Genomic DNA, 12,896 nt, shown 5'->3' on the forward strand with positions numbered 1-12,896 from the left:
TGTGGCACACGGATGGCACCAGATCAGAGGCAGGGCCTCCATTCTGAGGAACCTCAGCAGCTGGAGAAATGGGCCAACAGGAACCTTGAGGCGTTACAGCAAAGGCAGCTGCAAAGTCCTGTGCTTGAGACAGACCCACTCCCTGCAGCAGCAAAGCCCAGGCAGCTCCTGGGCTCTGCCACCTTTTGGGTAAAGAAATTGTGAAATGGGGATTGAGCCAAACAGGGTTCAGCACAGCTCCTTCAGGATCCCTGTGTGAGAGCAGGCTCTGGGTTCACTCACCATCAGAGGTCCTTCAGCATCAACCCAAGGACCAGGTGAAGGGCCCCTGACCAGGCTCAGGACTCGTATACCTGGAGAAGTTGCCCAGCTTTCACTGAAATCTTCTCCAGGATGGATTCAGCACCTTTGGGCTGCGGAGAGAATTCATGTAGCTGACCTTGGCTCAGCTCTGCTGGGCTCCCATTAAGCCAGGGGACAGCCTCATCCTGCTGACACGTCTGGGATGCGCTTTCCTCCGAGGATCACACTGCAGACCCAGACTGGGGTTCAGCAGTGGTTGGCTGAGGCATGGGGCCCATCTGCGGGTCTGGGCACCGGGGACACGGCTGCCTTCTTCCCACCAGCTGGCTGGGACTGGATCCGAGCCCTGCTCTGTGGACCAGGGCTCCCTAAGAGCTGTGCGTAGCCCTGTCCGACGCTCCTTCAGCTTCACTTTCCCTTCGGCACAGGTTACGTTCAAGAATCTGGCCTCACGGCCCTTCTCCTTCCACTCCACGCTGCAAGCCTACGAGGAGACGCACGGTGCGACGCAGGGCCAGGAGGCAGTGCAGCCTGGCGAGCTCCGGCAGTACTCCTGGAAAGTCCTGCCCCAGATGGCACCCACCAGCCAGGAGTTTGACTGCAAGGCCTGGGCTTACTTCTCCAGCACGGACCTGGTGGGTGGGAACCTGTGGCACGGGGCAGTCCTGGGTAGACTGAACATCTCGCAGCACACCTGGGGCTCTGGCTGTGGGGGGTCAAGGCTTCTCCTATGGTGGTGTGCTCAAAGCAGCCCTTGGCAGTGTGGATTCTCAGCTGTCTAATACAGTGATGAAGTTACGTTGCTGCTTTCCCTTCCCTTCCCCATTTGTGTTTCTTCCCTTTCCCTAGTTGCAAACTTTTGTGAGACTTGTAGGAAATGCCCATTCTTGAATCCATTTCCCCTCTGCCAAACCTGGTTGAATTTGGCCCTTGGATTCCAATATTAGCAGGGCAGGCGCTGTTGGACAGTTGGACAGATGCACAGACACCACTTCCTCTGAAAGCAGGTGAAAACACTTACCGTGCAGCCCTTATTAGCTGGGGACAGAGGGGAGATCCCCCAGTGAAGCCCGGTATGTCCCTGCCACCCCGCTCAGGCCAGGCCCTGTACACAGGACAGTTGCGGTGGGAACCAGGACTCCACCACTTTCCCCAGCGCTACGCCAGCTCGCTGGCATCAGCACTACCTCCCCCTCTGAGGCAAACCTGTCTTTTCCTGGCTTCCCGGCAGGAGAAGGATCTTCACTCTGGCCTCATTGGGCCACTGATCATCTGCCGCCGTGGGGTGCTGAGCTTCGTTTTCAGGCGGCAGCTGGCTGTGCAGGAGTTCTCCCTGCTCTTCACCATCTTTGACGAGACCAAAAGCTGGTACTTCCAGGAGAACATGGAGAGGAACTGCCGCCCACCTTGCCGCATCCAGCAGGACAACCCTGACTTTAAGAGAAACCATTCCTTCCATGGTGAGGACCTTTCCCCTTTCCCTCCCATCCCAGGATCTGTGCTAGGCTGGGAAAGCAGCTGGTCAGCTCCTGTCAGGGACCCTGAGTGGTCCCATGAGCTAGCTCTTCCTGACCACTGCCTTCTGTCTAGCCATCAACGGCTACGTGAGGGACACGCTGCCCGGGCTGGTGATGGCTCAGCAGCAGCGGGTCCGATGGCATCTCCTGAACATGGGCAGCACGGAGGATATCCACTCCGTCCATTTCCACGGGCAGCTGTTCAGCGTCAGGACTAACCAGGAGTATCGCATGGGAGTCTACAACCTCTATCCCGGTGAGCCGCGGCGTGGGAACTGGGCATTTACCGTGCACACCCTGGCTGTGGTGGCTTCATGCCCGTGCCCRTTAGAATGTGCCAAGCCTGGCGAGGCAGAGCTAGGATAGGGAAGTGGACCTGGAAGAGTCTAGCTCTGTGCTTGCACAGCGCTTGGCACCACGGCATCCCATCACGGCTCTTTTGCTCTGCCCTCCGTTCTCGGCCAGGTGTCTTTGGGACGGTGGAGATGTGGCCCTCGCACGCCGGGATCTGGCGGGTGGAGTGCAAAGTGGGAGAGCACCAGCAAGCCGGGATGAGCGCCCTCTTCCTCGTGTACAACCTGAGTGAGTGACGCCGTCGGTGCCCCGCTTGCTGGCTCAGCCTTGGCCAGGGAGCGGTGGCCGAGGGGACGGGGGCAGAGGGGCTGGAGCGCCACGACGCGGCATGTTTTCGAGAGGCGCTCRGGCTCCCCTGTCACCCCGGGCTCTCGGGGTTTCCCCTGGGAAACCTTTTGCTCTGCTCATTCCAAAATCGACACATTTCTCCCTCACTTTGACTAAACGTTGGGGGAAACGGTTTGTGAGACTAATATTTTACCTCGCGCAGTGACAGGCTCTCTCCTCTTCCTAAAGGAGACTTAAATGTCAGCCAGAAAATATTTCCAGAAGTTAAAAATCTGTTTAAGATTTCAAATTCACATTTTCCCCAGAAGTGTTTGCCGTATGGCAATGATGCCAAGACGTGGCTTCTCTGAAAATAATAGTTACCATGAGAGAGAAACAGCCCAGCGCTCAGCAGACCAGAAGAGACATTGAAAGATGGGGGTGTCAGGCAGGCTTTCCTTTAACGACGTGATATTTGTTTTTAAAAGATGCTGCCTAGCAGCAAACAGGCCCAGGAGCAAGACATGGGTATAGGAGACACTTGTCAGCATAGCTGRGAGATGAGGACATGGGGATGGGAGATCAGGGTCATGGGGACAGGAGGGTGCAGCACCAGCCTGGCGAGAGGCTGCTGCGGCTGAGGCCGGGAACCCTCTGCTGCTGGTGCTGGGGTCACGAGCCAGGACTTAGAGCACCCCTAAAATGCAGGGATGGATGGGGAGGCATCTGAAACCCACTGCGTGGTGCAAGGCAAACAGGCCTGGGGGGTTTGGGGGGAGCTTGAGACACCTTCCCTGAGCCTGCAGGCTGCTCGCCAACTTAGGCTTTTCTTTTGAAAGCCTCGTTATCTAACGAACTCTCCCTGGTTTTCCCCTTCCCTCTCCCGTTTGGCTGCAGATTGCCAGAGTGCCCTTGGCTTGGCCTCTGGCCACATTGCAGACTCTCAGATCACGGCGTCGGGGCAGTATGGTGAGTACRGGGGTGCTGCGGCAAGGAAGAAGGCTAAGCTTGGGGCAAGTTCAGCCAACGCAACTCAAGTGATTTCCCTCGCCAAAGCCCTATCACACTGGGATCCCTGGGAGGGTCATTCTCCCATCCGTGCCCATCTCAGGATCCCCCTTGGGACCTGGAGGTGCCTTCCCACTTGCCTGGTCCATCGTGTCAGGGCCCTGCGCGTGGCAACTAACCCCTAGGAGAGCGGCGATCCTCAGGCCCTGTCGTTGGGTGTGAATGCCTTGGCTCCCGCTCCTCTGTGGATGAATTTCTCACCACCTTGGGCCAGGCAGCGCCAGGGAGCGAGCTGGAGCCAGCAGCACTCTCTTATCTATCTCCCCCGTGTGCTCTCCTCGTAGGGCAGTGGGCCCCTCGCTTGGCCAGGCTGGATAACACTGGCTCCATCAACGCTTGGAGCACCGACCGCAGCAACGCCTGGATCCAGGTAAGAGCTGTGGCTGTGGCTGGAGGCACTGCTGGGGGTGTAGCAAGGGCATGCCTGCGGCCGACGGGCTGTGCGGAAGGACCGGACGCATGGCTGGTGTTTCCCCAGCGAAGTCCTGCTGTTTCCCTGCTCTCCCTTCAGGGAATGGGGCTTTGCTGTTACTAGTTAAGATCCTAATGAGTCAGTCTGGCCATCATTGGGCCAGCCTGACCGACGGACCCATCCTCAGCACAGCAGAGGAATCGCCTCAACGGTCCGGTTGCAGCAGAGGAGTGTGCAAAGATTCCCCAAAGGACAAGTGAGAATAGCTCATCTCTAAGAAAGAGCTCTCCCCTGTCCTCTCTCAGCTACTGGTTGACTTGTGCCTTTATAAATGACTATTTTGGCTAGTTTCATAACCTGTGCCCAGTTATATTATGAGGAAGTGAGTTCTACGCATTTACGATGCACTGCCTGAATATGGGTTGCGTTTTCCTTCAGACATGAATCCCCGTGTTTTGTTCTCAGGTGGACCTTTTGCATCTCATGATCATTCACGGCATAAAAACCCAAGGGGCTCGACAAAAGTTCTCCAGTCTCTACATCTCCCAGTTTGTCGTCTTCTACAGCCTTGATGGGCAAAGGTGGAGGAGATACAAGGGGAACTCTACCAGCACCCAGATGGTGAGATGAACAGGCCTTGAGAAAGATGGTGTCTTCCCAAAATGGGGTCTCTTGGGGTGATTAGCGCTGGGAAGCTCTGTACACAGGGTTTAGATCTCCCTGAGCCCTAGAGATGTTCAAGTAGGGCAGAAGGAGAAAGCATTCACTGCTGGGATGACTGAATTGTAGCTCACRGATCTGCAAGGGGCTTCCTGTCTGTGTCTGTCTGTCTCATTTTGAATTAACTGACTTCTTTCCATGATCACATGTGGCTGTGAGATACACCACTTAACAATATGATGCATATTATTTAGAGCTAGAGAAAAGATTTTGCCTGAATATCTTTTTTGACCCCAAATGCAAATTTGGCTCTCTAAAAACACTGTGCAGATTCAAATGATTTGGGGGATTTCTACTCATCGGAAAAACCCACAACCCTGAATACACATAAACTGATCATTTCGACAGGAGAAGAAAGGAACCATAAAAGTCTAAAAAGCCTCCACCAACTGTGGTCAAAACATTTCCCAGGTTCAAAAGTCCCAGGATGGATACCTTTTTATTTTTTGGTTTGGTGAAAATTTAAAAAATGTTAATTTGGGTGGACCCTAAGTTTCTCCCCTTCCTGTTTCTTAGTGGTTCACCCTGATTTGGTCCACTCACATTTCGTTGGTTTGAATTGCAGCTGAGGTAATTTCCCAGAGCTGTTGTTCTCTTGTAAAGATGATAGCAAGATATAGAAGTGTCAAACTAAAGTGACCTTATCCCTGCTAGTCCTTGTCCTGTACAGGTCTCTTTCTACTGGTACAACAGTCCCTTCTCTCCCTTTCCCTTCAGCTCTTCTTCGCAAACGTGGATGCTACTGGAGTGAAAGAAAATCGCTTCAATCCTCCGATCATAGCCCGGTACATCCGCATTAACCCCACTCACTACAGCATCCGGACCACGCTGCGCATGGAGCTCATCGGCTGCGATCTGAACAGTACGTCCCACCCAGAGGGACCTCCTGATGCCAAGCACCATGCCTGAGCCACGCGTTTCATGACTCCTCAGCACAAGATTGGCTTTGGAGGGGCAAGGAGGAGGCTGGAGATGGGAGCAAGATGTTGGAGGAGCAATGCTGGAAAATCTCGTTATGGGCTTAGAGATACCAACATCACAGCTTTGCGTGGCTGAGAGCTCCTCTCCTAAACCACTGGAAGCCTCCAGCAGCAGCTAAGCTGGGAAAGGGCATCCACCAGGACAGAGCTGGCTCCCCTGGGGTAGCTGGAGTGTTGCTGGCTCAGTCTGGGGGAGGAGGGAACAAGCTGGGGCAGATGTTATTGGCTTTTCCTCTGCTTTCACCACTCCAAGKCATGACTCCTCTGGCCTGTGGCATGGCCCAGAGCAGCGGTGCTTTGGGCTCTTTTATTCAGCTTTCCACAGCAGAAGGGTCGGACACTCCAGCAGCTACAAGCTGCAGCGGCCGTGCTTTGCTCTGCACAACACGTCTGCCAGCGGGCTCCGAGGCAGCCGAGAACAGCCTGTGCACACACACGCACGTGCATACCCGATCATGTGTGTGCAACGTGTCTCYCTGCCGTATCCTTTGCCTGGAGACATGTCCAGGTTCTCCATATGTCCTGGCAGATGCACAAATTCTTCAAATACCTCCAAGATAAAATCTCCAAGGAGGAAAGAAGCTGGGACTAGTGGCAGGTGTAGTTTGGTACCCCCCAGCCAGACCCGTGCTGGAGACAAGAGCCCTGAGCAGCGCARGGACCATGAGACTGCAGCAAGGCACAGGAGATTCTGTTACCAGGGAAAGTGCATGCAGGGCAGCCGGCCCGTGGGCCACCCAGCCAGAGGAGTGGGCGACCAGGATGCATCTCCCTGACGGGTCTGCTGTCCTCTCTGACAAGCATCGCTCCGCTCTCTTCCAGGCTGCTCCATGCCCCTTGGAATGGAGAACGGAGGGATCCCCAACCAGCGCATCTCAGCATCCTCCTACATCTCCACTGTCYTCTCCAGCTGGTCGCCCTCCCAGGCCCGCCTGAACCGGCAAGGGAGGACCAACGCATGGAGGCCAAAGGTAGCCCACGCARGGAGAACCCCGGGCAGGCAGCCGGGGCACGGGCAGGCCGGCAGGGTGCCAGCGGGCAGGCTCGACCCTCTCAGCCTCTCCTGCCAGGGTCAGCAGTCCAGCAATTGCCCAGTAGGCAAGGGAGGACCTGTCGGCAGGGCTTCCACGGCCCTTGGTGCTGGGCTCTGGGCCACAATTCATACCCAGGGAGGGCCAGGGGCTGGGATGAAGCCCTGCCCCGGAACTGGCTGTCTGGTTTTGCTGTTGGCATGCTCCCTGGCAGGGCCTAGGGATGGCTATGGATGGGCAGGCTCAGGGACGATATGGGCCAGGGCTATTCTCAGTGGACGAGGTGGTCCTGGGCTATGTGGGGAGCGCGTACAGCAGCAAGCACTGTGCAGGCTGCCAGCATACAGGGAGGAGAGTTGTCATGCTGATAGCACCCAGCAGCTCAAACAGGACACCGGACGGGGCAGGTGGAACCCAGGACTGCGCAGGTCCAGCTTGGCTTCAGCGGCATTGAGCGTGCCCTTCTTGTTGCTCCTGGTGGTGCTGCCAAAGGTTTAAAGGCAGTCTGTCCTCCCCCCAGACCAACAGCCCCAGCGAGTGGCTGCAGGTGGACTTCGAAGTAACCAAGAAGGTGACCGCAATCATAACCCAAGGCGCCAAGGCTGTCTTCACCAACATGTTTGTGAAGGAGTTTGCTGTCTCCAGCAGCCAGAACGGCGTGCACTGGAGCCCAGTCCTGCAGGACGGCAAAGAGAAGGTAGGCAGAGCCGCCCCACGGCCGGAGGCAGCCCACGGTCACCCTGCCTTCCCTCGCAGCAGCCCCCGGGCTGCAAGCACGGCCCTTTGCAGCAAGCGTGCTTGCGGGTTTTTTGCAAGAGCGGTGAGCTGGACTGGGCTCTTTTCTCCCCAAAGCMCTCCTGAGAGGTGTTTGTCTGGGTTGCTCTTGTTCCCGAGGCATGGACGCCCTGYGGCTCTCGTTGCACCAGAGCTCAGCAGAGGAGAGTGCACTACTGATTTCTCTCTCCCTTCCAGATTTTTAAGGCAAACCAAGATCACACTGGCRCAGTGATGAACACCCTGGAGCCCCCCCTTTTTGCCCGCTACGTGAGGATACACCCCCGCCGGTGGCACAACTACATCGCCCTGCGGACAGAGTTCCTTGGCTGTGACACACAGCAAGAGTACTGACGGCTGCGGGGCCAGGCATGGACACCACCGGCCCAAGGACCCGCGTCCAGCCACACGCTGAACTCACACCGGGGCCAGGGCCACCGCTGCGAGCAGCCCCGCGAGGACGCCCTTGCTGCACAGGTCCACCAGGCGCTGGTGGCATCAGCACAGTTTCCTCCCTTTCCACCGGCTCCGGCCATGCTGATGGCTCCCGCTGCCAGGAAGGAGAAGGCCTGCAGAGCTGTCGGGGCGGGCAGCAGGTTATCGGTCTCTTTCTGTCCATCGTACACCACCTGCCATATAGTCAGATGCGATGCTGAAGAATTAAACAGTAATTTTCCAGTATCTCTTTCTCTCTGCATTTTCTCCTCTTCTCCAGCTTTGAAGTCCCCGGGGGCTCGGAATCAGCATTACCAGCAGCTAATAATTAATTAGCCCCAGAGATTCTCGGCATTATTTTCCACGAGCGCCTCGCGCCCGGGCACAGCCCTGGAGGAGGGTGCAGCAGAGATAAGGGCCGGGGGAGGAGGCCCTGCTCTCATCCCCAGGGCACATTTCACAACCGGCGGGGATTTGCCCGGTTTGCCTGGAGGCAGCAGTTGCTCGGGCTGACTCAGCACTGGGCTTTGGCCCTCCGCTTCCCTTTAATCTCCTTCCCGTAGCGCTCTTGCTGTCAGGGCCTGATGTCACCACTTCTGCTTTCCGTGGCTGCCTCRAGCAAAGCCCTTTCTGCTCGTTCACCAGAGGACTTCTGTTGATCCGGGTGCCTCCTGGGGGTCCGGTGGGATTTTGCCCTCCGGAGGAGCTGCCAGCTTGCTGGGAAAGGCAGCAGTTCCTGCCTTGGACGGCTGCTGGACACCCCTCTCCTCGATGCTAGCAATGTGCCACAGGGGGCTGGAGAACGTAGGAAGATCCTGGCAAGACGGTGTCATCTGGAGAGCTGGTCACCCGCCTCAGGATGCAACCGTCCCCTATTCCCACCCTTGCGAGCAATACAGGTGACAGCACCGCTCTGCCCCTGGCGCTGAATCTGTCCCTGCAGGCCAGCAAAGAGCCTTTGATTGCTCCCTTTTGCAGCATTTTCTCGGGGGGGGGGGGTGAGGACCCCAAAGGGCCACCCAAGCCCCAGCAGGGCCCGCAGCCAGGCTGGCAGGATCTCAGGGCGGGTGCTGGATACCCCAGCCCCTCCTGAAGGACTTCACGGGCTGGCGTCACCTTCCCAGCCGTGCACGCTCCAGCCGCCAGAACGGTGCGCAGCCTCACCCGGGCGGAGGTTTCTGCTCTCCCCCCTGCACCCTCCACCCGCAACGGGCACGGGGGGGTTGGGGACGTATTCCCTCCCAGGAACAGGGAGACCCCTGGCACAGGGAGGCCACAGGGCTTCTGCCCTCCCCTCCGCCAAGGGGAGCAGGAGCATCGTGCTGGGTGTGGGGACCTCCTGGAGTGACAGGGACCTCCCGGAGCAGCAGCGACCTCAGAAAGCCCCGGAGCTCCTTGCAAGCTCCAGAACCAGGGTGTTCCCAAGGACCCGTGTCGGGGGAGACCGTGTCCCCTCTGGGGCAGCCGTGGGTTGGCCGCCGGCAAGTTGGAGCCTGCGTCACCTTCCAGAGGCTCCTGAGCCCTGTCTCCCCCGTGCTGTGAGTCCCGGGGGGGTGACTGGGACTAGAAGCGTTTGGGTATATCTGAGCCACTTGGTTTCCACACTGTCAGTTTGGTCTCAAACTGTGACAACCTCGCRCAAGGTATGTGACAAGGCTTCCAGCACTTCTGGAGAACAAGGATGCTCTCAGAGGAAAGCAAAGCCATGCTTGAAACTGGGCTTYCCTGCTCTTGGCCAGGCTGCCGAGCTCCTGGTGGTTGTGAGCTGGATGCAGGAGAAGCAGCCGTTTCCAGACTGCGCAGCTGGACTTGGAGCCCCGCGGAAGCAGGACAGCAGACACGCAGCATCCACTGGCCCCAGGGGACCCACTTGGAGAGCTCAGCCTGGCCACGTGCCCCCTCCTGCCACCCTTGGGCGCTCTTGGCAGGGGACTGCGGCATGCACAGATGCTCCCCTCCGCAGCCTCTGTCAGGAGGAAGCACACGGCAGAGCAACCCAGCGGCGTGGCCCCGCAGGGATCCCGCACCCGGCGGAGATCAGCAGCTGATGTCTCAGATGAAGCAGGGCTGAAAACCTCATGCAACCTCCTGGCTCYGCATTGCTGTACAAGGAGCCTTTGCCGTGGCCCTGGCAGTGATTACGCTACAGCCCCAAGCAGGAGATGCAATTACCCTTTGGCTTAATTGCATTCTGACAATAACCAGGAGCAGATGTGAGGGGAGACTGCCTGGTGTGAGCTGGCCTGAAGAGAGGAAGCTGGGGCCACAAGCTTCTCAACAGGAACTGTCCCCGCCTAGGGCAGGGCAGGTCCACAAATACCCTGCCACTGGAATGGTGCCTTGGAGCTCCCAAACTCGGTGAAAGGTCTCATCTTCAGGCTGGGAGGACAAAACCTGCCATCTCGGGCCCTTCTCAAGGCGACCCTCCTCTGCTCCGAGACAACTACATCTCCCCTGAGCACAGTGGCCAGTCCTGCATGAGGACAGCTGGCTGCAGCCTGTGGACCACCAGTGCAGAAGAGCATCCCCAGAGGGTGGAGGGGACAGCAGGGAGAGCAGAGACCTCTGCTCAGCCCCAAGCRTCAGCCGGGTTGTGGCCAGAGAGCAGCAAACACTCCAGCGAGGAGCTGGCCCAGATCGCTGTGCTGAGGCCCTTGGTTGAGGGCAGGCAGCTGCATCCTCTGCTCTCATGGCCTTTACTACCACTGCAGGCCAGCGTGGGCCTGGCCAGCTGAAGCTTAAATACTTGTTGGGGTGAGGGGAATGATGGAGATTGGTGAAGAGCAGGGGGTTTTGGCATGCAGGATTGGTTAGGACCATGAGCCCTTCCAGGGGTTGGCTCAGATGCAGGCAYAGTCACGCAGGGCTGGCTGCTCTGTGTGGTCCTCGCTGCCTTGTTTCTCAGGGCCGATACCCGGCTTTGCCTGGTGAGGCAGCGACAGGGTCTCTGCCCGCACCAGTGGATGCTCTTGCTCATCCTGCCTCCAGAAACAAGCTGCTCCGTTGGGTTGAAGGGCTTAAAAAAATGATGCAAAAGGTTCATGCCCAGGGTGGATCAGAAGAAGAGCTGCATGCACCAGGGGCCTCTCYGGATCATTTTCAAAGAAGGGACAGTGCTGAAATCTCTGCAGGTGACCAAGCAGCCTTCACCAGCGACTCCTGAGCAACTGCAGGATGYTCTCCAGCTGCCCAGGCCTGGAAACACAGATCCCCCTCAGCGAAGGGGCCGTGCTGAGCCCCTGAGCGTGCTGGGAAGAGGCCGTGGGCAGGCGGGCGGATGTGTCAGAGCCTGCCGAGCTCTGGCATTCATTACTGGAAGCGTCTCTTGACATTTATCTTGTGGGAAATGGAGACCAGACGCTGTTTCCTCCCGGCGCGACGCAGATGTGAGATGCGCCACAGCCTCCCCCGAGCCGCAGACATTTCTGTGCAGAAGAAGGGCCAGATTCTCAAACCTCGGCTGGGCCGTGCCCTGTTTCATTACCGCCCTCGTAAAGAGCCCGACCGCGGTGCGGGGGCACGTGCCCGAATCTTCCTGGCCATGGGGGGGTCGCATCCCCTTCCAGGGCTCAGCTCCCAGGCTGGGTGACCCAGCAGTCACTCTGGTGGCCCCGGGGAGACAAAACACATCCCCTCCCCGTCCTTTCTGGTGCAGCCCAAGCAGAGATTATTTCGCAGCCCAAAGTCTGCGAGTCGTTTCAATGCCGAGCCAAAGCCAGACGAACCGCAGGCCAGGGCTGCTCCCGACTGYGGCTTCTCCCGTGCTGGACTGAGAGCCCCCGCTGCGCCCTTGGGGGACGGATGCAGGAATCACAGCTGAGCAAACGGGCACCACGCTCAGAAAAAACTGGCAGCGCGTAACAAAAATGGGCAGCAGCGTATTGCGGAGGGCACCCAGCAAGGGCCGTGGCCAAGAGGGAGTGAAGCGAACTCCGGAAAGGACAGCTCAATTCCCAGCTCTGCCGCAGAGCTACGGCCAAGCTGCTCATCCCATCCTCCACCTCAGTTCCCCCATGTGTAACCAGGAGGGAATGAGCAGACTCCCTTTTTTTTGTCTGCCAGCTGTCTCTTTTCACATTTCTCCCTCCCACTATTTATTCCGTGGTTAACTGCAAGGTTTCTGTTTGCTCGCCGTATTCCTGGTCTCCCACCCCAGCATCCTCATTGCCACCAGCTGGTTTCACAGCACAAGAGGCGCCAGGAGCCGAGGTTTCCTGCTCCAGGAGGGGAGGTCTCGGTGTGCAGCACATTTCTAAGCTCTGCCAAGCAGCTAAACGGCTCCTCAGTCCCGTTGCACACTCGGACTCCGGGAGAGACGATGGCCGGCGCGGGGCACGGCAGCGGTCTCCGGGCGAGCGCTCCTCCCAGGCCGCTTCAGCCGCTGGGGAAGGATGCTCTGAAGTGCACCGCGGATCCGTCCCGGTCAGCCAAGCAGGGCTGGGGGTGGCGATGGGCCAAGCGGCACCTCCAGCCTGGTGGGCACACGCGTGGGTGCTGCATGCAGACCCCCGGGGATGGATCTAGRCCCCTGAGCCCAGCTCGTTGTTTCTTACCGTGATCTAACTTCACAGGCTTTCCAGGGAGCCCTGCAGGCGAGGGCTGGGCCGCCGGGCCCATCTCAGCGTCGCCGCTCGGCCACCAGGAGCCATGGTCCCCAGAGCTGCCCTTCTGCTCCTTGGGCTGACCGCCTTGGCTTCCCACCGCCCCTCCGAGCCCAAGGCCACCTCCCAGCTGGGCACGCTGAGGGCAAGGTGGGAAGCAGCCCCGAGGAGACCTCTGGACCGCACGGACACACGGCCTGAGCCCCCTCTTCGCACGGGGCAGAGAGAAGGCTCCAGCCAGCCGATCCGGCGTGAGTACCCGGCGGCTGCCGCTGGAGAGGGGCCGGTGGAGAGACCCTGCCCCGGGCAGCAGCCGCTGCCCCTCCGGCCGGCTCAGAGCGGCAGATCCTCCTCCATGGTTGCTGCCTCTCAACGCTCATATTGACCACTTGACTTATTTGCTGTGGAGGAGAGGGAGAGGTGGGAGGTTAGTC

General features: G+C 58.5%; 1 protein-coding gene across 1 annotated transcript in view; it reads left to right on the forward strand.

Annotated features, from left to right (window-relative positions):
* F8 (coagulation factor VIII) overlaps nt 1–8,130 on the forward strand; it is a 28,170-nt gene extending 20,040 nt beyond the window's left edge. The window contains exons 18-28 of the mRNA XM_026066209.1: nt 732–938; nt 1,535–1,763; nt 1,894–2,076; nt 2,286–2,402; nt 3,339–3,410; nt 3,794–3,879; nt 4,387–4,542; nt 5,359–5,503; nt 6,444–6,592; nt 7,173–7,349; nt 7,625–8,130. Of these exons, the coding sequence (XP_025921994.1) occupies nt 732–938; nt 1,535–1,763; nt 1,894–2,076; nt 2,286–2,402; nt 3,339–3,410; nt 3,794–3,879; nt 4,387–4,542; nt 5,359–5,503; nt 6,444–6,592; nt 7,173–7,349; nt 7,625–7,780 (1,677 nt within the window). The 3' untranslated portion in view covers nt 7,781–8,130. The remainder of the gene's footprint in view (nt 1–731; nt 939–1,534; nt 1,764–1,893; nt 2,077–2,285; nt 2,403–3,338; nt 3,411–3,793; nt 3,880–4,386; nt 4,543–5,358; nt 5,504–6,443; nt 6,593–7,172; nt 7,350–7,624) is intronic.
* The last annotated feature ends 4,766 nt before the right edge of the window (nt 8,131–12,896 follow it).

This window comes from Apteryx rowi, unplaced genomic scaffold, assembly GCF_003343035.1.
Source record: "Apteryx rowi isolate R43461 unplaced genomic scaffold, aptRow1 scaffold_24, whole genome shotgun sequence".
Classification (NCBI taxonomy): domain Eukaryota; kingdom Metazoa; phylum Chordata; class Aves; order Apterygiformes; family Apterygidae; genus Apteryx; species Apteryx rowi.